This window comes from Pelodiscus sinensis, chromosome 25 (genome assembly GCF_052426305.1).
Source record: "Pelodiscus sinensis isolate ZL-2025 chromosome 25, ASM5242630v1, whole genome shotgun sequence".
Taxonomy (NCBI): domain Eukaryota; kingdom Metazoa; phylum Chordata; order Testudines; family Trionychidae; genus Pelodiscus; species Pelodiscus sinensis.
In genome coordinates this window covers 10,045,087-10,070,227 of record NC_143076.1, presented here as the reverse complement: position 1 = coordinate 10,070,227, position 25,141 = coordinate 10,045,087, and the positions used below count along the sequence as shown (strand labels likewise).

General features: G+C 51.8%; 1 protein-coding gene across 3 annotated transcripts in view; it reads right to left on the bottom strand.

The window, feature by feature from the left end:
• Nucleotides 1–356: 356 nt before the first annotated feature.
• Nucleotides 357–25,141, bottom strand: part of LOC102452929 (endothelial cell-selective adhesion molecule-like) — a 66,757-nt gene continuing 41,972 nt past the window's right edge. For 2 of the 3 annotated variants that reach the window (XM_075909737.2, XM_075909736.2), the window contains exons 2-7: nucleotides 19,723–19,880; nucleotides 14,895–15,108; nucleotides 12,774–12,929; nucleotides 7,661–7,783; nucleotides 6,996–7,134; nucleotides 357–3,936 (exon numbers count right to left, since the gene is read on the bottom strand). In XM_075909737.2, coding sequence (XP_075765852.1) covers nucleotides 3,477–3,936; nucleotides 6,996–7,134; nucleotides 7,661–7,783; nucleotides 12,774–12,929; nucleotides 14,895–15,108; nucleotides 19,723–19,880 — 1,250 coding nt within the window. In that variant the 3' untranslated portion in view covers nucleotides 357–3,476. The remainder of the gene's footprint in view (nucleotides 3,937–6,995; nucleotides 7,135–7,660; nucleotides 7,784–12,773; nucleotides 12,930–14,894; nucleotides 15,109–19,722; nucleotides 19,881–25,141) is intronic. The other variant, XM_075909738.2, reaches the window with a different exon arrangement.

The window sequence follows — 25,141 nt, the reverse complement described above, 5'->3', positions numbered from 1 at the left end:
GTTTGAATTAGCATTTTGCTAATTCGAACTAGCACATCCACACCGATTGGACACTGGGGCGCATTTAAGGGCAGCTGAAACCGGTTCTGGCAGGGCATCAGGTCAGTAGTTGCTTGGTGTGGCTGCTGTCTGAGGCTCGTGCTCAAAGGGGACCCCCCTGGACAGCTGGCTGTCAGCTTTTCCGCTTGCTTGCCTACCTTGCCTGCTGCTTCATGGCAGCTACGAGCACAAGTTTGCAGGCAGCTTCCTTTGCCCACTGTGAGACAGCGAGAGGAGGTGGCACAGATCTCAAGGGCTCCTGTTTACCCCACTCCATCCCGCCCCCCCAGCAACACAGCTAGCTCAGCACTATTTTAAATATAAAAACAGAAATACTTTTAATGGTCACTTATGAAAAATATTACATTTAAAATTATACACACAAATAATCTCTCAGTGCCTCCCCATCACAGCCAGGAGGAGTCTGGTGGAGATCTAGAAATAGCTGGCACAAGATGGATAACGGTTACAGTGGGCGGGAAGAGTGGTTAGTATCAACAGGAATAAATTATGTTATTTAAAAAAAGGTGAATATACACAATTTAAGGAGTCCATTAAATAAACCAAGGTAGTAATTGCACAGTATGAATTAAAATGCTGAAGGAGTCATTACAAATCAGCTGCTAGGATATGAGACTACATGGTTACTCTAGAGAAGGGGTGGGCAAGATACCTCTCACAGGCTGCATTCTGCCTGCCAAGCCACCTGATCCGGCCCACGGACGCCCCTCCTGGGATCCGCAGGAATGCAGTAACCACTATTTGAAATGCAGGGCTGCTCCGCTGGACTCTCTTCTCCAGAGGGAGAGGGAGGCTTCAGGTGATCTCCCCACTCATCCTTAGCTCCTATTGGCAAGAAACAGCCAGCCAATGGGAGCTGAGAGATTGGCCTGGAGCATGGGGGTGGTACAAGCCTCTCCCCACTCCTGGGCTGCGTCTAGACTGGCATGATTTTGTGCAAAAGATTTGCTTTTGCGCAAAAGCATCCGTGCCAGTGTAGACGCTCTCTTGCGCAAGAAAACTCCGATGTCCATTTTAGCCATCGGAGCTTTCTTGCGCAAGAAATCAACTTGGCTGTCTACACTGGCCTCTTGCGCAAGAGGGCTTATCCCTGAGCGGGAGCATCAGAGTATTTGTGCAAGAACCACTGATTTTGTACATTACAACGTCAGTGTTCTTGTGCAAATACTCGCAGCCAGTGTAGACAGGTGGCAAGATTTTGCGCAAAAGCAGTTGCTTTTGCACAAAATCTTGCCAGTCTAGATGCAGCCCTGGAGTTGAAAGCCACATGGAGGGAGCTGGCTGCATTTTCAATGCTCTGGAGCTACAGCAGGCAGGAAGCCCAGCCTGCAATTGGGGCTGCTGTAGGCCAGGAGATGCTTAGGTAGGCACCTCCCAGCCACAGCCTACATCTGGCACCACTGCCCTTCCCACACCCCAACTCCCTCTACCAAGTCATCTTCCAAACCTTCTGCACCCCATTGCCCCAAGTCACAACTCCCTCCCAGACCATGCAGCCCCCCCTATATTCCTCCCCCAGGCCAGAATCCTCTCCTGCACCCTCCCTCCATCCCTGACCCTACACCCCATCTCCTGACCCAGGTCACAACCCTCTCTTTCACCCAAACTTCCTCTCAGACCTGACACGGTCTCTTCCACCCCAGTCCCTTACTCCATACACCCTTCTGCACCCAACTTCCATCCTAGACCCTGCACCTCCTCCACAGAAATGTGCAGTCCTTGACCACTTTCCAAAATCTTGGATTGGCCCCCACCAGAAATTATTGTCCACCCCTGCTCTAGAGCATTACACAACGTCTCTAGCTCACACTCACAGCCAGCCCTTGGCAGGAAGCTGTGGAGGCCCTGTTCCCCTAGGGCTGGGCATGGCCTCAGGTGTAGGAGACCCTTTGCAAAATGTAGCTCCATGGAAGAACCCAGGAGAGACTCTGGCCTGTCTCCTGACACCTGGAAGAGGCGGCTTTGGTGAACTCAGAGAGCAGATGATGGGGTGAGATCCCCAGGCCCAGGCAGAACAGGGCCTATGAATGTCAGTATGAGGAAGCAGAGAATGTCTGCCAGCCACAGGGCTGAAGCTACTCCCAGGCCCAGACCAAGGGCAGGTCTTCACAGCAAGACCCAGGGGCAAATCCCTCTAGCCCACTTAGGCCTCCCAGCCAAGGCCCTGCACCTCTGCTGGATGATGACAAAGAAGGGGCACTCTCTCCCTGAGGGAGGCACTTGAGCCCCTGGGCTGCTGCTCCAAGTAAGATACATACTGGCTGCCCCTCCCTACCCCCGCCATCCCCAAGCAAATGCCACCCAGACCTGTGCGTGCTCCCAGCACGCCGCTTCTGCTTCCCTCGTGGACACCATTTGCAAGCCATGAGTGAACTCCCTTCCTGCTCTGCCAGGTGTGGGGTCGCACCCAGGACACCCTCACCCCACAATGCAGTGAATTTCCTGGACACCATTGGCTGAGCGGTCCCAGTCCCCCCACACAAGTGAATCTCTCAAGCCCTGTGCTGACAGCTCCCTCAGGCTGAACCAGGCCGATGCTGGGGTCGGCTTACCGCAGCACCTCCCTGTGTCAGCCCAAGAGACGGGCAGCCCATTCTGACAGGTTCCACTTCTACCCAGTGCTGAAATGCTGGGGATAGGTTCAGACCCTCTGACCTCAGCAGGCTTTTCCTGCAGCAGTGTTCTTCAACCTGCACCCCTTTGGGCCTGCCAGCTGTCTAAGGGGTCTGCCAAAGGCTACTATGAAAACCACTTTCCAGACCCCACAAAAAGCATTCTGTGTTTCTGAGCAACCAAGCGCATGTGAATACCCCATCTCCAGGGCAAAGCCTGGGAGTGCTGCAGTAACCATGCAAGGCCAGGGCCCTGTCTCACATGGTGGCAAACGCTGTGCCAAGCACATGCAACATTTACAGCGGAAATCTGCAGTCTAAGACATCTGTGCTGGAGCACTGCAGCGGACCACAGACTGAATTTTCAAAGTGGGACACCCCCACTTCGACATTTGTTACGGGTCTACAGCTGAAAAAAGGTTGAAACCCCCTCTCCTACAAGAAATGGCTGGGGGTGGTATCCAGAGCCAGGCGAGCAGACATCACAAACAGCGGTATTCCTCCAATAAACAGATTCTGCTGTGGCCACCCCACAGAGGGGACTCAGGCTGGCTCCTAGTTCTTGTGGGGGGGGGAGGGACCCAAGCTGGGGCTGGAAGGATACTGCTGAGAGCTGGCAGAGAGTGTCTCTGGGGATGCTTATCCCCTAGGAAGCTCCTACACGGCTCCACCTCACAGGCTCAGTCCTGATGCAGACGGGCATGGAGGCAGCTTTGTTATTATGTTTCCAGTCTGCTTCACTTAGGGTTAACAGCCATTTCCTCAGCCTCCGCAGCATGCAAAGGGCACCCAGCAACTGGGTGCTTACACCAGGGAGCCTGCCTGGCTCTGAGCAGGCACCATGACTGGCACCGCCCCCATTCTGGTCAGGGTAGAGGTGGTTAGCCCTTGGTGGCCAGTGAGCTCCTGCTGGGGGGCCTGTAGCTGTGCCCCATTTGTCCTGTGCAGAGTGTTCCTGTTGCTTGGCACAGAGGCAGGGTAGTGGCTGCCGTTCAATGCTGGTGGGAAGTAGAGGGGCAGGCTCTGGCTGGACACACTGGGTGTGGGGGTCAGGGTCTGGCTCCGGGGGTGGATGTAGGGAGGTTTGTAGCCCACGGTGCTGCCAGTGGCAGTGGTGATGGATGCGGTGTCTGAGGCGGGCTTGGCTGGGTACAGCTTGTGTTCCCGGGGTGTGTGCACAGAGGACAAGGTGCCGTTCTTGGAGACAATGTCAGAACCGGAACTTTTTGCCCAAGAAAGCGTCTTTGGAGCAACAGCGTCCTCCCTGCAAGGCAAGCAGAGCGAGCGAGCATCAGTGCTGGAGGGTCTCTGTATTCACCCCCCGCGGGCCTCCCTCCCCCAGCACGACTGGAAACTGGACCTGAGACTGACAGCACCACTGGCCTCCAGTGGGGCCATTCCATGCACCAAGGAGGACCTCCCAGGAGCTGACAAATGGCTGCCAAGCCTCAAGTCAGCCTGTGGTGCCTGCAGACTGGGTTGGAACTTGGCCAGTTTGGTCTGGAGACCAGATGACATTCAAACCCAAAGGGACATGAGGGTTGCAGTCCAAGTGCTCAAAGCTGGGCAATGCTCAGGACAGGCTGCCTGTGCAAGCTAGAGGCAACCCCTTGGCATGAAGTGCTACCAGCCACGCTCACAGAGCACTGGGCCACAGTGGCTGGCTGCTAGCCTCTAGGCAGGGCATGCACAAGACAGCGCTAAGAGGGACTTTGCCAGGAGGTTCCCAGCTATTTTCTGACAGCAGAGGAATGCAGAGACTCAGGACTCAACCCCGAGCTCTGGAGGGAGTGTTTTCTAATGGTTAGAGACCCTGCTACCTCCACCACCTGTCCACCTTCCCAGTTGCTCTGCATTGCCTCCTGACTCCCACTGCTTCCTCCTCACCTGGGCTCATGCCCCTCTTCTCCTGGCAGAGCCAGCTTTATGTACACACTGAATATGCAGCTGTGTAGGTCCCACAGAATGGGGATAACATTGCCCCACATTTCACAGCGCTCCAGGCAGCTGCATCCTGCGTGTGTGGTGCTGGCTCCAGTGGCCAGCCCCTCCCAGGCTATGTCCAGCCACCGATCACCAGCTGTTCCCCCTTCCGGCAGAAAGGGAAACTGCCCCTGTTCCCCTCACATGTGGCTGACTGGTAGAGGCTAGCGCTGAGTTGTCACCCTTTGGGGTTCACGTTTGTGCACAATGGGGGCTGCTAGTCCTGGCATGTTATGCAGCGTCCTCCCCATCTCCTGCCCTGCTCCTGAGAGCAGATCCTCTCTGTGCACCTGGTTAGCCGGGGGGGGGGGGGGACCAAGACAGAGGCAAGAGGGGAGAAACAGGAGGGGGAGCAACAGCAGTCTGAGGAGGAAAAAGTGAACTCCTGGGCACGGTGCCTTTCCCCCATGTCTGGCAGAGGGCAGCAGCGGGCACAGGCAGGACCTTGTAACATTTTTCCTTTCTTTTCTGCTTCCCACCTCCCCATCACCGGCGAGAGTGGCAGCCCTGCTGCACAGGCAGCCCCCGATCCCGCTCCAGCCTGCAGCTTGTGCTGCTCCCCATCTAGTGCCGCCCTGCCCTGCTCTTGCCCCCAAGGCCTCCACACTTTGGCCATAGCCTCACTGCAGAGTGGCTGCCTCCCCTTAAGTGCTCAGGCATAGGGCATGGCACCTCTTACCTCCCCCACGTGTTCCAGCCAAGCTAGTTCCTCCCTTTCCTTCTGGCTGCTCGGGTGCCACTGTGGGAGGAGAGACAGAGAGCACCGGGGAGACAGGCCTGGCTGCTCTCAGCAGGAAGGAGCAATTGCAAAGAAAACCTCGCTCCTCTTCCTATACTCCAGGATGGAGAAAGCCCACAGTCTCACTTGCTCTGTACATGTGGGACCCTGCGAGTTAAACGTGCACACACATGGGCACTAACAAGGAGGTTTGTTAGTCTCTAAGGTGCCACAGGATTCCTTGTGTGTACACCTACAGACAGACGTGGCGACCCCTCTGAGACATGTGGACTCTGTGAGGGGATGGAGCATGCTCAGTGCAGGCAGAATCTTCAGCAATATTAGCTGCTAACTTAAGAACTTTATGCAGCATGTGTGAACTGAGGTTTCTCAAAAGCTCATCAGCCAATCCCATTTGGGTACATTTTCATAGGAACAGCAAAAGCCCTTCCTTGATACCCCCCCCCCCTCCAAATGTCAAGACCCTGCGCTAAAGCATGAAGGCCCCTGGAGCTTTTCAACATGGCTCAAACTACATGTTTTCCCATCATCCCATTCTCAGAAATGGCTTAATCATTTTGGTTGGAACAAAATTCAGTCTGAGGCAAACACCTTTAATAATATATGGAGATATTTCTATCTCATAGAACTGGAAGGGACCTTGAGAGGTCATTGAATCTAGTCCCCTGCCCTCATAGCAGGACCGAGTACCACCCTTGACAGATTTGCCCCAGAGCCTCTCAAGGATTGAGCTCACACCGCTGGGTTTAGCAAGCCAATGCTCAAACCACTGAGCCATCCCTCCCTCTGCACTAGAAAATTTCAGACTAAACAGTTACAGAGTCTGATAATAGAAAGTGTCAGTAACCTTCACTTAGGGTACATCTAGACTACAGGCTTCTGTCGACAAAGAGCGTCTAGACTACATTGAGTTCTGTCGACAAAGCAAGCTGCTTTGTCGACATGGTAGTGTAGACGCAAAGGACAGTTTACAGGCAATAACACCTTCTGTTGACAGAAACTCTGTCGACAGAAGGTGTTATGCCTCGTAAAATGAGGTTTACCAGCGTCGACAAAACTGCTGAGTTCTGTCGACGTTATGTCGACAGAACTCAGCGGTAGTGTAGACGCAGGTATAGTTTTGTCGACAAAAGTCCACTTTTGTCGACAAAACTCTGTAGTCTAGACACACCCTTAGAGTCAGCACTGCCAGCAGCAGTCGGCACTGGAAGCTCGCTGCAGCCCTAAGCACTGATTTATGAGAGATTAAAATCAATCAACCTGGGTTTTAAAAACATTGCCTTTTGTTGTACCCTTTGGATGGCAGGTTTTCAAGCTTCTCCCCTCACCCCAGAGGACTAGAAATGGTTTGCCATGAAAGCTGAGAGTCTCAATATTCACATGACTGTGGGAACTGGGGCTTTATTGCACATACTGCATAGGACGGACCTCCTGAGTGATGGCAGCCCTGTGATCACAAATGGTGGCTTTGTGTCTGTTGTGCCTTTCTGGCTGCAAACCCTCATCTTCCCTTCCAGCTGAAAGTCTGAGCCCACAGTGTGGTGCCCAGGCGGTGCTTGGACTTGCCATGCAGGCTTTGCCCAGCAATGCTAGACTCTCACTTGATCTCGTTGGCCATTTCCTCCTGCGCATCTTTCTTCTTGTTGCGATAGATGAACATTTGGAGCACAAACAAGATCATCAAGCCAACGCCAATGAGAGACCCAACCACAGCTCCGGCAATCACGGCGGCACTGAGTGCTAGAGAGAACCAGGGAGAGAGCTCAGAGTGGGGCATACTAGGGCCAGAGCAGCATAGCACCAAGGTCAGCATGGACAGCTTCCCCCTGGCAAAGCTGGGCTTCCCCCATGTGTCTTGCAATCGGGGCAGGGGAAGTTATGGGGCCAGCCTGTTGATTCAGGAGTGGGGCCACCCCATGGCACAATAATCCCCCTCCCTCATCTCCTGCAGGATCTTTTTGACCTTTCCTGCCAGCTGGGCCACGTGCTGCTAGCGGTGACATGCAGCTAGCGTTAATAATCCCTGGTGACAAGCTTCTGCATGGTCTGCACACACCAGGTCTGCAGAAGCATCACCCAGGTCACAAGCACTTTGCTTCCCTTCACAGCAGGCTGAAATCCCTCAGCTATTCCCAGGTTCCTCCCCTTGGGGGGGTCTAAACTTTCCCTTACATTGACCTGGGGCACATACAACACTAAGGGCAGATCTAGGCTACCCACTCGGGTTCCAGGAGAACAGAGCTCACTGCTCGAGGAGCATACTCACGTGAATTCACCTCCAGGGTGATGTTGCACTTGGAGCTGCCAGCTATATTAGCTGCCGTACAGACGTACACCCCAGACATGTCCTTGGAGAGGTTCCTTAACATCAGGGTCCCTCGCGCAAGGTCTGCAAAATTAATTTTAATAAAACAACTGCAAAGTCCAAACGACTGCTAATGAAATTTTTCCCCACCTGCCTATCGGGCACAAGGTACGCAGGGGAATTAAAGCAACCAGCTGAAAGGCTGGGCTTGCTCTGGGAGCAGTGTTAGGGTTGTGGTGTGTGTTAGGACAGAGATAGTAAGGCCTCCCTGTAAAAGCCTGAAAATCTAAGAACAAAGAATCAATATCTGGTCTGTTAATCTGAGGCCTTGTTCTGAAGCTAAGGCTTCTGGTACATTTCAAACCAGTCCAGAACAACCCCATTGAAATAAGGCCCAGACCAACCACAGGGGCTGTTATCTATGGCCTACAGATAAAGGTAAGAACCTAGAAACAGGCTGAGTGCTTTCTGTCCAGCCAGGGCCTACTCCCCATCTCTCTATTGTTTGTCACTGTCTCCTGTGTAATTCATTTTGCTGGGTGTGAGCCAATAAAGGTGGTGGGATATAATTGGCTAGATCAGTGGTTCCCAAACTTTTTGGCATCATGCCCCCCTTTCTGATTTTTGAAAAACCCTCACGCCCCCCCTCCCCCAAAAAAGAGCAGCAAAACTTGTTGAGCAGAAAAAAAAAAAGGAAAAAAGGATTTGAACAGGGCAGCAAAACTTGATGCAAGGGGAGGCTGGGTCGTCTCATGGCCCCACTGGAATTTCTTCACGTTCCCCCCCCAGGGGGGCATGCCCTCCAATTTGGGAACTCATGGGCTAGATCATCATGTTACAATCTATTAGGGTTGGCTAGTTTATTTTCTGTAGAAATATTGGTTAAGGCATAGGTTAAATAAATTAATCATAGAATCATAGAGCTGGAAGAGACCTCAGAAGGTCATCAAGTCCAGCCCTCTGCTCTAGGCAGGACCAATCCCAACTAAATCAACCCGGCCAGGGCTTTGTCAAGCCGAGACTTAAACACCTTGGCTACGTCTACACTGGCATGATTTTCCGGAAATGCTTTTAACCTTAATGCAACCTAATATGCCATTAGCCTTCTTGGCTACAAGGGCACACTGTTGACTCATATCCAGCTCCTTATCCACTGTAACCCCTAAGTCCTTCTCTGCAGAACTACTACTTAGCTGGTTGGTCCCCAGCTTGTAACAATACTTGGGATTCTTCCATCCCAAGTGCAGGACTCTGCACTTGTCCTTGTTGAACCTCATCAGATTTCTTGTGGCCCAATCCTCCAATTTGTCTAAGTCACTCTGGATCCTATCTCTGCCCTTAAGCGTATCTACCTCTCCCCCTAGCTTAGTGTCATCTACAAACTTGCTGAGGGTGCAATCCATCCCCTCATCCAGGACATTAATAAAGATATTAAACAAAACCAGTCCTAGAACCGAACCTTGGGGCACTCCGCTAGAAACTGACCGCCATCCTGACATCGAGCTGTTGATCACTACCCGCTGGGCCCGGCCTTCTAGCCAGCTTTCTATCCATCTTACAGTCCATTTATCCAATCCACATTCCCTTAACTTGCTGGCAAGAATATTGTGGGAGACCATATCAAAAGCCTTGCTAAAGTCAAGGTATATCACATCCACTGACTTTCCCACATCCACAGAGCCAGTTACCTCATCATAGAAGCTAATCAGATTGGTCAGGCACGACTTGCCCTTTGTGAATCCATGCTGACTATTCCTAATCACTTTCCTCTCTTCCAAGTACCTCAAAATGGATTCCTTAAGGATCCCTTCCATGATTTTTTCAGGAACCGAGGTAAGACTGACCGGCCTATAGTTCCCTGGATCATCCTTTTTCCCTTTTTTGAAGATGGGCACTACATTTGCCTTTTTCCAATCATCTGGGATCTCTCCCGATCTCCACGACTTTTCAGAGATAATGGCCAAAGGCTCCTCAATGACATTTGCTAACTCCTTCAGTACCCTCGGATGCATTAAGTCCGGACCCATGGATTTGTGTACATTTAGCTTTTCTAAATAGTTCCTAACCTGTTCTTTACCCACTAAGGGCTGCCCATCTTCATCCCATCTTGTGTCACTTAGCGCATTAGTCCGGGATCAGTGTCTAGACTGGCGCTTTTTTCCAACAAAGCTCCGTGCGGGGAAAAAAGCGGCAGCCATTTTTATGCTAATGAAGCGAGGGAGATTTAAATCCCCGCTTCATTAGCAATTGCGATACGTCTAATTTACATCCCTTTTGTGATAAAGGGATGTAGTCTAGACTTAGCCGAAGTGAGTGCGAAAAAACATGGGTACAGTGGAAGAAAGGAAATGAAACTGGATTCATGCTTGCTGGAGGCAGACCCCAATAAACATACAATTGTTTGCATCTCTGGAATTCAGGAATTGCTGTTCTCTGGTCATGTGAGAAGGACCAGGAATGTGGGAGGGTGCAGGGATCAACCCTCAAACCATGGTGTATGGGAGCTATGTGGAGGGGGGTAGAAGGAAGCAAGAGGATGGGCTGTGAAGTGGCTTAAGAGTCCATTGTCTTGCTTTGGGGGTTCTGACACAGGTGTGGATGTGAAAGCTTGTGGGTAAATGTATCAGGTGGGAATTTAATCATTGTCATTCGGGGACATCATTTACCAGCACAGCACCACAAATTCCCCATTTGCAGCCTGCATGTCCAACACTTTGGTTCACTGAACACAACAGTTAAAGCTTTTAAATGAGGAAACCCGGAACAAGTCTGCCCCTGCCTGCTTGGAGAGCCCTGTGCCTAACATCCGAGATGACCCTGCTGGGCAAAGCTACTGTGCTGCGTGGCAAAGGAAGGCGGTGAGTGCTACTTGAAATGTAGCCCCCAGCGCTGTCACTTCTCTGGCCACCACAAGATTCTGCGACCCACAGCTCAGGGCATTAGGAAGGAGTCACCTGTCTTACAGCAAGAGGTGCAGGCGCTTTTCTGTGAACCATGGCTCGTGGAGAAAAAGAAGTGTCAGAAATGTAATCATCCCACTGAGAAAGGATGGTTGAGACAAAGAGCATGCTGTGCCCCTTTCTAGAGAAGAAGGGGTGGTTAACCCACTTTACCCAATGTTGCTAGAGTTGGTAGCCCTGAGACCAAATGAGCAGAACCAGCCTAACTACCAGCTCTTGCTGCTTGAAAGTCCTGGACTTTCAGTTTCTGTTTCTCAGCAGACTAACACGTGCAAAGACAGACACTGGGACTGGGTTTGTTCTGTGCTTATGTGGTGGTGGACCTGGGCCAAGCATCGTAGTATGGCCAGAATCCATCTTCTGACAATGGCCAGTGCCAGCTGCCCCAGAGAGAATGAACAGAACAGGGAATCATCGAGTGATCCCTCCCCTGTCATCCATACCCAGCTTCTAACAAACAGAGGCTAGAGACACCGTTCCTGCCCATTCTGGCTAATAGCCATTGATGGACCTAACCTCACATGAACTTATCTAGCTCATTTTTGAACTTCCTGTTATAATCTTGGTCTTCACTACATCCCCTGGCAAGGAGTTCCACAGGTTGACTGTGCAGTGTATGAAGAGTAGATAAACATCTATATAACCTGCTGTTAAATATATCTAATAATGGAGATAACCACCCTGACAGGTAGGAAGTTTTTCCTAATGTCCAACCTAAACCACCCTTGCTGCAGTTTAAGCTCATTGCTTCTTGTCCTGTCATCAAAGGCCAAGGAGAACAATTTTTCTCTCTCCTCCTTGTGACACCCTGTTGGATCCACATAGACAGGACAAAGGACGGGGGGGGGGGAGGGGACACAAGGCCAGAACCATTCAGTGACTTCCCCACAGCCACGTAGGGAATCAGTGACAAACTGGGGACCTTCTTCCAGTCCCCAACTTAACCACAAGGTTGTCCTTCCTCTCTATTAGGCAGCCACTGCACTTGTGAACCGGGATGACTGGCAGAAACACACGGGACTTCCCACAAGGCTGGGAGGGAAGGGATTATCCATTCAAAGCAGAGAGAGTTTGAAGGATTCTATCTGTAACTGAGACGAGACTCCCTGACCTTTTTTCCACCATGCTGCACCATGACAGGTGTGAGGCTCCCACCCAAGCCCTCCAACTCCATGTGCTCAGACCCATCCCCTCCTGGGCTGCTGTTTCCCCTGCTCAGACTCTACCCTAATGGGAAATTTTCAGCTTGAGAATTCCACCCAGAATCCCCAAGGTCAGACTGATCACGGTGTGATGACGCGTTGGGGTTTTCCCGCCTCCTGCACCCCCGTAGTGGCATGAACAGACTCCACCAGCCAGTAGAACAGAGGGAGTTTATTGCTTCTCCAGGATACAGCACAGCACAGATGTCATCCGGTTACAGGGCAGGACTAGGATGCTTCAGCCCCCCTTGAGATGGGGGAGACTGGGCCCCTAAATTCCAGCCCCTTTCCCTAGGCTGTCTCCTCCATGATCCCAGACAGAAACTAACTCACTCACTCCCAGCCCTGCCCCCAGCCAGGGGCGGCATTCTACCTTCCTTTGTTTCTCTCCCTGGGGGGTAGCTGGTTGGACAGGTTGAGAGACCCTTGCCTAGTGACTCATCCCCTGTCCTGCTGGGCCATGGTACCGACAGCAGCCAGTGGGGGTCACCCACAGCCCCAGCATAGCAACCAGCAAGGTACCCCCACTACGTCACACACGGCTTTCTCATTGTGCTCACACTGGACAGAGGGGTTAAATTGCGGAGCCACCAGAGGTGTGTTCGCTCGGGTGTTAGGCCTGGGGGAGAGGTAGGAATGGTACGCCAGCCCCTTTAACACTGCAATGGCACCAGCATGCCCAGCCCATGTGGGAGTGCCTGGTCCGTGGAGCTGCTCCCAGCTGGCCACAAGCCAGGTAAATGCCACGGGGAAGCCAGCGTCTGGTGATAATGCTCCTCCCCCCCCCCCCTTCTCCCACATCACCCCACTGCTTAACCCCCTGAGGAGAGCATCAGGAGTTTCTGATCACACTTCCCTCCCCCCGAGCCATGCCAGGATCCTGGTGCACTCGTGGTAGGGGCGGAATCCTACCTTGGGTCGGTGCAAAGAAGACCTGGGTGTTGGGGGCGGTGCGCTGCCAGCTGTACTTGGGGCTGGGCTTGCTGAAGGCTGACTTGCAGCTCATGGTGACGTTGCCCCCGAGGTAGGGCTTCCCGTGGAGCTGGCACATGGGGGGCGACGGGGGAACTGGAGAGAGCGGGAGGAGATGGGTTAGCGCATTTCCCAGGCAGACATCACAAAGGGCCTGTTTCCAGCTGGAGCTTGACAAATGAAAAGGCGCCATCTACTGGCCATGAGCAGTGCCCATCTCATCAGTACTGGGACCAAAGCTGTTGTGTACGCTTGAACCCTGGGCCTGGGTGTTCCCTGCTCCGGCTCTGCTGCCATCACTGCAGAGAAAACCCCTCCTCAGCTGTTACTGTGACCAAGCTAAGAAAGTTCTCTGACTCCAAGTGCATCTGCAATGCTCAGTAAATGGCTCGTTTCCTTACTGCACCAAGGCAGTGCAGCTGTGTCCCGTGCACTGATGATAGGTTTGCTGCTCTGAAACCCACATCTTGCCTGGTCAGCTTAGCGCTAGCTCACTGCCACAGGCAGCAACAGCCAGATCCCGAGGTCTGGCCACAGCTTTGCCAAGGTTCTGCTGAAATGTTTGTTTCTGAACAGTCAAGCCTTCCCTTGCTAGTTACGCCAGGCCCTAGCCCCCTGAGGCAACAAGCCACTCAGCTAACTAGAATGAGAAACATGCTTCTAAATCCCCTCAACTGCATGGGAAGTCTCACTTATAACATAAGCATTGACAGAATCAGATCTGAGGTCCACCTAGCTCAGCGTCCTGTCTCTGACAGCAGCAAAGGATGATACCAGAACCTCATGGCATGATGGCACGGGCTAACTGCCCTACATTAGGTCTCATTTTGGTTGCTAGCAGTCAGAGACCAGCCCAAGCTCTCAAGCAACAAGTTTAATACCCTCCCCCAAAACTTGGCATTGATTATGGTAACCCTGGTATTCTAGCTCTCCATGTAAATGGCCTACCCCTCTTTGTATCTTGTTCAGTTCTTGGTATCAATGCTGTGTGGTGGCAACAAATTCCGACAGCTAATTAGGGATTGAATGCAAAACTATTCACTTTTACTGCTTTTGAATTTGCCACCATTTAATTCCAGTCACCATGCCTTTGTTTGTGCTGACGCAGATGCTCCCAATCTACCTTCTCCAGAAGATTCGTTAGTCAGCAGACTTCCCATTTCCTTCCCTTATCCACCTCCCTTCTAAGGTAACAATCCCAAACATTTCAGTTTCTCTTAACATCTGCCTAGACACTCAGATCCCTTTCCTGTGCTGACAGTTAATTGGGAGCCTGCAGTCAAATTTAGCTACACTGAATTTCAATGGACTTCATGGCACCCATTGCCCAGGCTTGGTCTGGTCTCTGATTTCTTGCAAGACTTTATGGTCCTGAACACCCCCAAATCACTTTATGTCATCTGCAAATGTCGCTACTTCGCTGCTGTCCCAGCTTTCCAGATTGTCAGGGATCGCTCCAGGACCTTGAGGCACTTGCCGAAGGGCCAGGAGGGTTATGTGAGCGCGCTGGACTATGGGATGTGCTCATGACAAAAGACCCAGACCAGTTCTCCCTTTCACACCACACCCATCACCGGGGTAACTGGCTGCCCTCAGGTTCCAGCCATAGCTCTCAGGCTCCCAACATTCCACTCAAGTCTTTGACAGAACCCGATTTTAGCGCTTTCTCGCCCCTTCCTCCTGGCAGTAGCACTGCCACAGACTGCCCTGCAGTGAGTCGCATGCCCCATTGGGGGCAACCCTGGTGCCCTGCTCCAGCCCCATAGCAATAACGGCATCTTTGTGGCTAGGGAGGGGGAGACCCAGGCTCCAGGGCTGAGCCTGTGAGCAACAAGAGGTACCTGGAGAGCACCTGCAAGGAGCTAATCCTCAGGGTGGGTCCAAGGATGGGGACACGGGCCTCAGCCTCCCACACTGAGCCCAGTGATGGAGGTGGCCAGACCCAGCCTCAGCACTGGGTGGCAGGAGAGGCTGATCCCTGGGGTCTAGGAAAGGTGCCCTCTGCTTTCCTCACAAATTCCACCCTGCTCAGGACACTGGTCCTTCACTGGGAAGATTTACCCAGAACTGTGAGGTTGAGGAGCCCTATGTTCTTCCCACTGATGGTATCGTCGTCCACAATGTTGACCGTGCACATGTATTCGCCAGAGTCCATTTCCTGGGTGTTGTTAATGGCAATGGAGATATTGAAGTCTGGCATGGAGTACACAAAGCCAGTCCGGTTCTTCAGGTATGTCTCCTGCACCTTCACTGTCCCATCCATATACGTCAGTATCTAAGAAGAGAGAAGAGAATGCAATGCCCCTGCCAGTCCTGCAGCCAGCAGGGCAAACTGCTTTGGCTTTAAGAGGCATGTCTCCAGATTTCATCAAAATCATTAACAGCTGGGGCCAGAGGGCCTGAAGGGGAAGCTTCACTCTGATCATTACTATGGACCCCCTCTCCTCCCTGCTTAGGGTATGGGGAGCATGCAGTAAAACAGAAGCAAAGGAGAGCTCCAAGCATGCCCCACAGAATACTAGAATGTAAGAACGGTCAGACTGGGTCAGGCCAAAGGTCCATCCAGCCAGCGACGGATTTAGGGCAGGGCGAGCGGGGCGGCTGCCCTGGGCCCCACGCTTCCCGAGGCCCCGCGCATGCGCCATGTCAAAGGAGGGGCACTGCAAAATTTCGCTGCCCGGGGCCCCGCGGTGCTGCCCTGGGCCCCGCGGCACCCTCATCCGCCCCTGCATCCAGCCTAGTGTCCTGTTTGCCGACAGTGGCCAATGCCAGGTGCCCCAGAGGGAGTGAATAGAACAGGGAACCATCAAATGATCCGTCTCCTGTCTTTGAGGGGGTCAACAAACATGTGGATGAGAGGGATCCAGAGGATATAGTGTACTTAGATTTCCAGAAAGCCTTTGACAAGGTCCCTCACCAAAGGCTCTTAAGTTGTCATTGGATAAGAGAAAGGTCCTTTCGTGGACTGAGAGCTGCTTAAGACAGGAAACAAAGGACAGGAATAAATTGTAAGTTTTCTGAGTGGAGAGAGGTAATTAATGGGATTCCCCAAAGGTCTGTCCTGAGACTAATCCTATTCATAAGAACATAAGAATGGCCATAATAGGTCAGACCAAAGGCCCAGAATCCTGTCTGCCCACAATGGCCAATACCAGATGCCCCAGAGGGAGGGAACACAACAGGTAATCTGCACGTGATCCCTCTCCTGTCACCCATTTCCAGACAGAGGCTAGGGACACCATTCCTACCCATCCTGGCTAATAGCTATTGATGGACCTAACCTAATCTATTAGCCCTTTTTTTAACCCTATTAAAGTTCTAGTCTTCACTTCACTACATGTGGACAAGGGGGATCCAGTGGACATAGTGTACAGGCTGCCCCCGACTTGCGATGCAATTGTGACGTAGTGGGGGGTACCTTGCTGGTTGCCATTGTAAAGTGGGGGCCTCCTGTACTTAGATTTCTAGAAAGCCTTTGACAAGGTCCCTCACCAAAGGCTCTTAAGTAAAGTAAGTTGTCATGGGATAAAAGGGAAGGTCCTTTCATGGATTGAGAACTGATTAAAAGATAGGAAACAATGGGTAGGAATAAATGTTAAGTTTTCAGACTGGAGAGAGGTAACTAGTGGAGTCCCCCCAGGGTCTGTCCTGGGACCAATCCTTTCCAACTTATTTATAAATAATCTAGAGGAAAGGGTAACTGTGAGGTGGCCAAAATTTTTAGATGATACCAAACTGCTCAAGGTAGTTAAGACCAAAGCAGACTGTGAAGAGCTTCAAAAAGCTCTCACCAAATGAAGATACTGGGCAGCAAAATGGCAAATGAAATTTAATGTTGATAAATGTAAAGTAATGCACATTTGAAAAAAAATAATCCCAACTATAAATACAATATGTTGGGGACTAATTTGGCTACAACTACTCAAGAGAAATATCTTGAAATCATTGTGGATAGTTCCCTGAAACATCCACTCAGTGTGCAGTGGCAGTCAAAAAAGCAAATAGAACATTAGGAGTCATTTAAAAAGGGATAGAGAATAAGACGACAATATCTTATTACCTCTATATAAAACCATGGTACTCCACATCTTGAATACTGTATACAGATGTAGTCGCCTCATCTCAAAAAAGATATATTGACATTGGAAAACGTTCAGAAAAGGTCAACAAAAATGTTTAGTGGTTTGAAACAAGTCCCATATGAAGAGAGATTAAAAAAACTTGGACTTTTCAGCTTAGAAAAGAGGAGACTAAGGGGGGATATGATAGAGGTCTGTAAAATCATGACTGGTGTGGAAAAAGCGAATAAGGAAAAGTTATTTACTTATTCCCACAAGGTAAGAACTGGACGTCATGTAGATGAGGCTGATCGGCAAAGGGAAATGAAGCCGCAATTTAAATAATCGCGGCTTCATTTAAATTTAAATGGTTGCCATGCTCTGCCAACCAGCTGGTTTCACGAGGCATACCTGCGCCGGTCGACAAAGGCTTCCTTGTTGACTGCAGCGTGTCCAGACTGCCCCGATCTGCCGACAAACAGCTGATGATCAGCTGGTCGGCAGAGCACGGCAGCCATTTAAATTTAAATGAAGCCGCGATTATTTAAATCGCGGCTTCATTTCCCTCTGCTGATCAGCCTCATCTACATGGCTCCGTCGACGGAGCCATGTAGTTTAGACACACCCCAAATGAAATTAATAGGCAGAAGGTTTAAAACAAACAGAAGGAAGTTTTTCTTCACTCAGCGCACAGTCAATCAGTGGAACTCTTTGCCAGGGTGTGTGGTGATGACTAGGACTTTAACAGGGTTCAAAAAAGAGCTAAATAGATTCATGGAGGTTTGGTCCATCAATGGCTATTAGCCAGGATAGGTAGGAATGGTGTCCGTAGCCTCTGTTTCTCTGGAGGTGGGTGACAGGGGAGGGATCACGTGAGGATTACTTGTTGTGATCCCTCCCTCTGGAGCATCTGGTATTGGCCACTGACAGCAGACAGGATACTGGGCTGGATGAACCATTGGTCTGACCCAGTATGGCAGTTTTTATGTTCCTGTCAGCTATTGCCAGTGTCTGATACACAGAGGTTAAGGACACAATCGCTGCACAGCCTAGCTAATAGCCATTGATGGACTGATGCCCCATGAATGCATCTAGTTCTTTTTTGAATCCTGTTAAAGTTTTGGTCTTCACAACATCCTCTGGCAAGGAGTTCCACAAGTTACCACTGTGACGATAAGGAATGTGGGGGTAAGGAATGGGAGAGCTAGGCAAGAGGAGACTCGGATGGAGTGAACGAGGACTTTGCAGGGAGCAGCATAGCTGAGAGAGGTCAGGACAAGAGCAAAGACTTGATGTGAGTGATAGGGAAGCCACGGCGACACTGCATGCAATAAAACAGTGGTGCACAACCCATGGATCTCAACCCCCTTTGGGGTTGTGGCTGCCTTCCTGGGGGGTCACAGCGCTTGGATCGGCTGGCCACTTTTCCTGGCTTCCCAGTTCAGCGCCAGATGTACATGCGGCTTGGGAGGGGGAGTGCAGGAGAGTGGCCCAACAATTAAAGGGGCCGCTTCCTTTTTTTTTTCTTCCCCCTCAACCAGGGCCGAGCAGCCCCCAGTGTTCTCTGGTGCAGTGCTCACAAAGTTCCGGCCTAGTGCCAGAGCTGGCTTTCAGTCAGGACAGGTACCCATGACAACGTGGGGTGGAGGGAAGCTTTAAAAGGGGCCCACACCATGGCATGAGGGTGGCAGAACAGGCTGCTAGAACTTACAGCACAAGGAGGAAGCAGCACTAACACTTCCCCTTGCCCCAGCCTCTCTAGTGCAGCATTCGCCTGGCCCAGTCCCAGCTGTCCCTGGACAGAATCCCTCCTCTGGGCTCCTCTTGCTGCTCACAGCCTGGTGAGGCTGCAGTGGAAACCCCCGGTTCCTACTGGCCATGTAATACACTACTGATCTGGTAAGCTTGCTGTACGCCACTCCCCATGGAGATACCTCCAACAGACCCTCCTTTGTGCACAGAGCCAGAGGAAGCATGTGGAAATAAAACCTCATCTGGTAACAAACTGGCTCTGTCTAAATGGGGCAGTGCAGCACCATGAGTCAGCAGCACGTGAGAAACACCCCATCTTCCAGCCTCACATTCCTGGTTGCACAAGGTGGTGCGACACCTGGGATAGGGCATTTCGTCTTATGGAGTAAGCGTCTCCCCACAGCAGTTTATTTCCAGGAACAGAGGAGGCCCAGGTATTGTAGCTGCACCTGGGACATCTTTGGGGTGGTGGAAGCTCTGTTTTCTAGGACTTGGCAAAGGAAAGTACAGAACTATGTGTGAACGTGGGTGGCGTTTCTCTGGGAGGAGGCAGAGCGGTTCCGCACCTGGACCAAATGGCACTGCTCTTGCATAGAAATTCTGAAAACGTTTGAGTAGGACGAGCTGTTGCCTTTGGAATCCGCACTGTCCAGTCATGGAAGTGAGTCCGGGACAGGAAAGTGGGAGACCCTGAGTTTTAGCCCCACCTCCAGTTGACTAGCCCTATACAGAACTTGACAAATATTTCCGTGTGTCCCACAGTGGCCACCTTCATTTTATGGAGAAGGGCCAGCTTGAATGGCCAGTCTAAGGGGAGCAGTGCAATGCAGCCCGAGGGCTGGTGTGCTCCAGAGCATGCGGCCAGGTAGGCTCCAGATCTGTGTCCAACAGCCATTGCAGGACCCACCCTAATTCACTTGCCTGCCAATGAGCTGCAGTTTCCACCACTGACCGAGCTGCTCTCTTAGCTCCCTCTCAGTGAGGAACCAAGGGGAGAGGAGCTCAGTCAGCAGTTGACCCCACTTGCACCCTGTGGTCCTCAGCAAAGCATCTCCCCTCCCTACCTCCCCTGCCTTTACCTGCAAGCGATTGGCTCCTGGTCTCCCAAAGACCCATGAGACATAGGGGATCCTCTGAGACCTACTCGTGTACCAGATCGGCAACACCACCCGCTGGCCTTGGATTGTAGAGACGGACGTTTGCCCCACGTGGACTTCCAGCAGTGCAGACGAGAGACCTGCAGGGAGCGGGAGAGAGAGAGAGAAATTCAGTACAATGGGGGCAGTCTGCCACTTAGGAACCAGGACCCCACTATGGCTAAAGGGCACCATTCAAACCTGAAGTGTCACCAGAGCCCCTCAGCATCTCCTGGGATCCCAGGGTCTTGCGGCGCACCAGGCGCAAAAGAAGGGGGCACAGCATTACCAGTCCTGAGGGTTCCAATGTCGTGAGTGTGGCTGGCTCACACTCAAGGGATCATTTTAAAAACACACAGGCTTTTGCCTTCTAGTTTCTGAGTCTGGAAGGGGTGCTTATGCCACATTTTGAGCATCGCTCAGCAACTGGGAGACCTACTGATTTTACATTGAAAGTGGAGATGCTGATCCAAGCTCCGGGAGCTGAGGTTTAAAAAAAAACACAATCAAGGCCAGAGAGGAAGCAGAGAGTTGGAAATACAGGGACTGGCTAACATGTGCCCAGAGTTGGGAGGGCTCAGGATCCTGGCTCCACAGCAATAGTATTCTTTGATCACAGCCATAGGAGGGGAACTGCCAAAGCCCATAAAAGTGAAATGCATTTCCCATGAGGGCTGCGGACAGGGGATCTGTCCATCTGCAGCCCTGCTGGAAATATTTCTGTTTGTACTTGCACTGCAGAGAGGGACTGGCTGCCACAGCTCTCCCGGGGTCTTAATGTTTTAATTGTAGAGGCACCCCCAGAAACATTTCGCTTCCAAGCTAATGGCTCCTGATAGTGATGAGCCCAAGTCTAACTGTTTCGATTTGCACACAGAAGCTGCGGGGCAAAGCATCAGCTGAGATCTCACTGGCTGGGAATTATTCTGCATCTTTCTGACATTGCACTGCCATGGAAGATGCCAAGGAGAGAGGCGGCTTGCCCACAAGGGAAGGGGAGTTATCACATCGCCCTTGGGCTTTGCCCACTGCCATTTCTATTGTCTAAATTCCATACACAACCTGACTGCAGCGTTTGCTCCCATCACAGATACAATCTCTTAGTGGGAGGCCTTGTGTACAGGGGCTAGTGACCAGGAACAAGTTGTCCAGCAAATTTTAATGCACCAGCTCCCTTGTGATTTATTTAGAAACCTTGATCAGCTGTGTTTACATTTGTGCCAGCAAGGATGAGGCTGCGTGAGTGGATTCTCAGGGCTGTGCCTCTGCAATCAGCCAGGGTTCTTCTGACCACAGCAGGCAGGCAGGCAGGGCTGTCAGATAAGCATGGAAATCAATTCATTGGCTCTTCAGGGCAGGGGAGGGCATCAAGACCAGCACCGGGACTCAGGGGGAAAACAGTCATTCCATTTTACAGCCAGTCCTACACATGTCTGGCTGCCTTCGGCTACATGCCAATTGCCTTACAGGGGGCAGAGGGTTCAGTCCATTCCGGCTTATCCTCTTGCTGCAGCTGGATGTGTGTAAACACCAGCATTTAGAGGGGCCCTACCATTCCCACATGATAAAATGGAAAAGATTGGAGTTCTTTAATTTACACTAAGTTAGCTGACAATGATACAGTAACATAATTAACAGCTGAGATAGGACTGGCACCCTTATTGATCCTCCAGTGCAAGGCAAGAGCAAGAGAACAGTCACTGAACATGAAAGTCAACATTTAAAACTGATCACAAAATGTGTTAACGTTTGTTTAACTAGCCAGTGGAACTCCTTGCCAGGAGTGCGAGAAAGGCCACTCATACTCAGCACATAGCTATGTGTACGAGAGACCATCCACAGTTGTAACTGGCGAGATAATCACAAACAACCAACAGTCCTGTGGCACTTTAGAGACTAACAAATATTAGGTCATGAGCCTGTCTAGGTAAAACCCACTTCATCAGATCGGATAAAAGTTACATGGGACAAAGGCTCCGGTACAAGGCACAAGCCTCCCCCAGCAGCCTAGGGTCAGAAGAAACATCCCACATGGACACATTATCCCACAGTTGTCCACCAGGGGGCTCACGCACTTGCCTCTGAAGCCACTGATGGAGACAGGGCTGTGGCTAGAGAGCCCTGGAAAGAAGCCTCTGAGTGTATTTGGAAGGCCAGTTTGAACCTGTGGGGCTAGCTGAGCAGACTGGCTAGTCAGCCAGCATGCAAGTGGCCACTGGCACTGACTGTTTGGGCACTTAGCTCATATAGCTCCGCCAGCATGTCCCCTTGCAAATCCCCTTCTGCTGCCACCTCAGGATTTGCTGGTTTTTTGGGAGGAGTCTCACCCATCAGCAGGGCACCTGATTCACTAGGCCCTCTGAAGCCCTGATTCTGCAGGGTCATTAGGCACTCGAGCCCCCTCCAGAACTGGGCCTCAGACAGGCCTGGATTATATATCACATGCTAGGCCAGACCAGAGGCACATGGATGTGGAACTGCTGAGTTCAATGATCATTCCCCTTCTCACGTAGCCAATGGCTAAGCCACCCCCACACCCCAAATTTAGCAAAACCAAATGTGCTTCCAGACTGAGTCTGAGCATCACCACAAGAGCAGGTGGCAGCGTGAGAGCTCATGGTTCCTCCCTCTCACACCCCAGACCAGCATGGGATGTCTTTGCTATGGGTTGGCACTCCTGGAGGTGCCACCTGCCTTCAGAGGGGGGAAGGGGAAGATTTCCGGGCTCCCAAGGCCAAGCATTTGGCAAGAGGATGCAAGACAATGGGAATAAGACATTTCCCTGCACACAGGAACAGCTCTGACATCAGGCCAGCCATTTCCACAGGACCCCGCCAAGAAACAAAGCCCTGGAAATGCTCACGACAACAACAGGAAACTGCACTCATGGCTGGTTTGATAACGGTTGAAGCCTCATTCCCGCAGGCTTCTCCAGCTGCTTGTTCCTGCCTTACTCTGGCCTCTTCCTCCCTCTGAGACACAGCATAAGCAGCTGGGCCAAACCCTCTCAGTTCTGTTGCTTTCTCCTGTTGCATGTGGCCAGGTACATGCAGGGCAAGGGGAGGTAACCTCTCAAATGAACACAAGGCTATTCACACTGTGGGACCACAGCATGATGGCAGCAGCCTTCATGGGGGACTATCAGAAAAGGTAACTCCTGGGCCATTCAGGCAGTTCTCTGCCTTAGCATGCTACTAACAGCCTCTTTCTTTGGCAGGAGGGACAAGGCGACACAGGGTAGAACGTGAGAAGATGACCCAGCAGACGCGGGTTATAGAGAGGGGCTTGGGTTTGGGAGCAGCACACTTACATGAGAGATCTTCCCCCACAGAACTTATGAAGCTCTCCCCAAGGCAGGCCCTTAGCAAGAGCTGAACTGAGAGAGAACAGAGCAGCTCGGCGCCCAGCTCGCAGATTTCCTGCCACCAGAGAACAAAGCTGGCAAACAGGCCAAGAAAGGCTGCATTGAGGCCAACAGAACATCAAACCCCTACTTCAGGAGAGCTCTGAAAGGGGAAGGAGGGCACAGGTTCCCAGGCTGGGTGATCACAAGGTCTAGACACGGCCCCACACTGTGGGGACAGGAGTGAATTTTCAGTTTGCGGTGCCATAGCTATGTCAGTACCAGGCTGTCAGAGAGACAAGGCGGGGGACACAGAGCTTGGTCAGAGATAGGAAGGCGACTCTGTGTGGCTTGAAAGCGTCTCCCTCACCACCAGACATTGGCCCAATAAAAGATGTTACCTCCCTGCCTTGTCGCACGAGGTTTTCTGACTGCCACAAGAGCTGCCTGAGCATGTGGAAAATTGGTTGAGAGGCAGAAAAAAGGCCAGAATTAAATATTTCCTGAGCCCTTATCTGAGAGCCTCAGCTTGGCAGTTCTCTCTGGAGACTGTCCAGTATCAGTGGTCCCTACGCCTGGACATGCCTAATGCAGGCAGCAGATAGCCTGGTAGTACCTGTGCCACATGCCTCTCAGCCTGGGACCCTGTAGAGGGCACAGACACCTTCTCGAGTCCCAGGGAACAGGCTCTGCCACACAGTCATCCTGGCTAAGGCTCCCAAACTTATCCTGGTCCCAGACAATTTGTTGCTGGGATGGGGACAACATGACCACAATTGGACGGGGGAAATCTCTCCACTTGCTCCACTGCCATTTGTCAGGTAAATGTGTGATTTGCATTTTAATCCTTGCTGCCGCCTCCTCCCAGGCACCGACTGTCAGACACGGCAATTAGCAACCTTCTAAAATTAGCGTAATCGGCTCTCCAGTGCAAGTGCTAGAGATTGCCTGGTGCTGGCTCAGCCTCTCCATAGGTCTCCTAGCCTGGAATAGAAACGTTTCCCAGAGAGGCTCAGAAGCCGACAGCTCTGTGCTCTCTGTCATGCCTGTGCAGAGGATGTTGACAGTACCCTCTTCTAGGGCCAGTTTTAAGGCTCATCTCTGGATTGCTATTTGCTGGTCTCTGGTCCATAGCACTGAAAGCCCATCCCTCCCCCCCCCAAGCTCAGGGTCTGTAAGCAATGTGTCCCTGCCCCATGGAGTATAGGGATTAAGTGACTCTAGTCGAGGCCAGGGAGAACAGGGGAGTGAAGAGGGAGTCTCCGCTCAGTCTGGTCGTAACCACACAGGCTTCTGCCTTCCTATCAGGAGCTTAGTCAATTCATCCAGTTTCCCCTGGGTAGTGTCTCTCCAGGCAGGGACACTAAGACCCCCCCCCCACACACACACACACACACTGTAATGCTGCAAACAGACAGCTCTGCACTAGTTTCCATGGGAGCCCAAAGCAAAGGGCTGTTTGCCCCTGCGATGCTCACAGCTGCAGAGAACACAGGCTGCGCTCGCCAGATGAGGCGCGGGCAATGACATAACCAATGGATGTTAATGGGACAGAAGTGCTCAGAGTGTCCCCCACGGAACGTGCAGGCAGCCCCAGGGAAAACGCCGCTCCAGAGAGCGGCTTTCATTGCTGGAGTTGCCGAGAGATTATTTCCCAACCCTGCACAAGGAGGATTAATCTACTAGTGAGGTCAGTAGTGCATGGTTGGCAGGGGAGAGCGACGGCCTCTGCTTCCTCTAGCATCTGAGAGGGGCTGGCTCACCCAGCCTGGACCAGGGGCTGCTCTCTAGTCCCATCCCTGCACTGTCCTGTGCCCACTGCCATCAAATCTACCCCTCAGACAGTTAGCCATGCACCTGGCCAGTACTTTTCCAGAGCCCACTCCCATTTACATCAAGGGCTCTGAGAAGGGCATTGACTACCTGCCATCACTATGGATTAGTCATGTGATTGCTCCGGCAGGCAAGGCCCAGCCAGAATTTAATAGCTCCACTATTTCCTACATGCCAGTGTGCTCT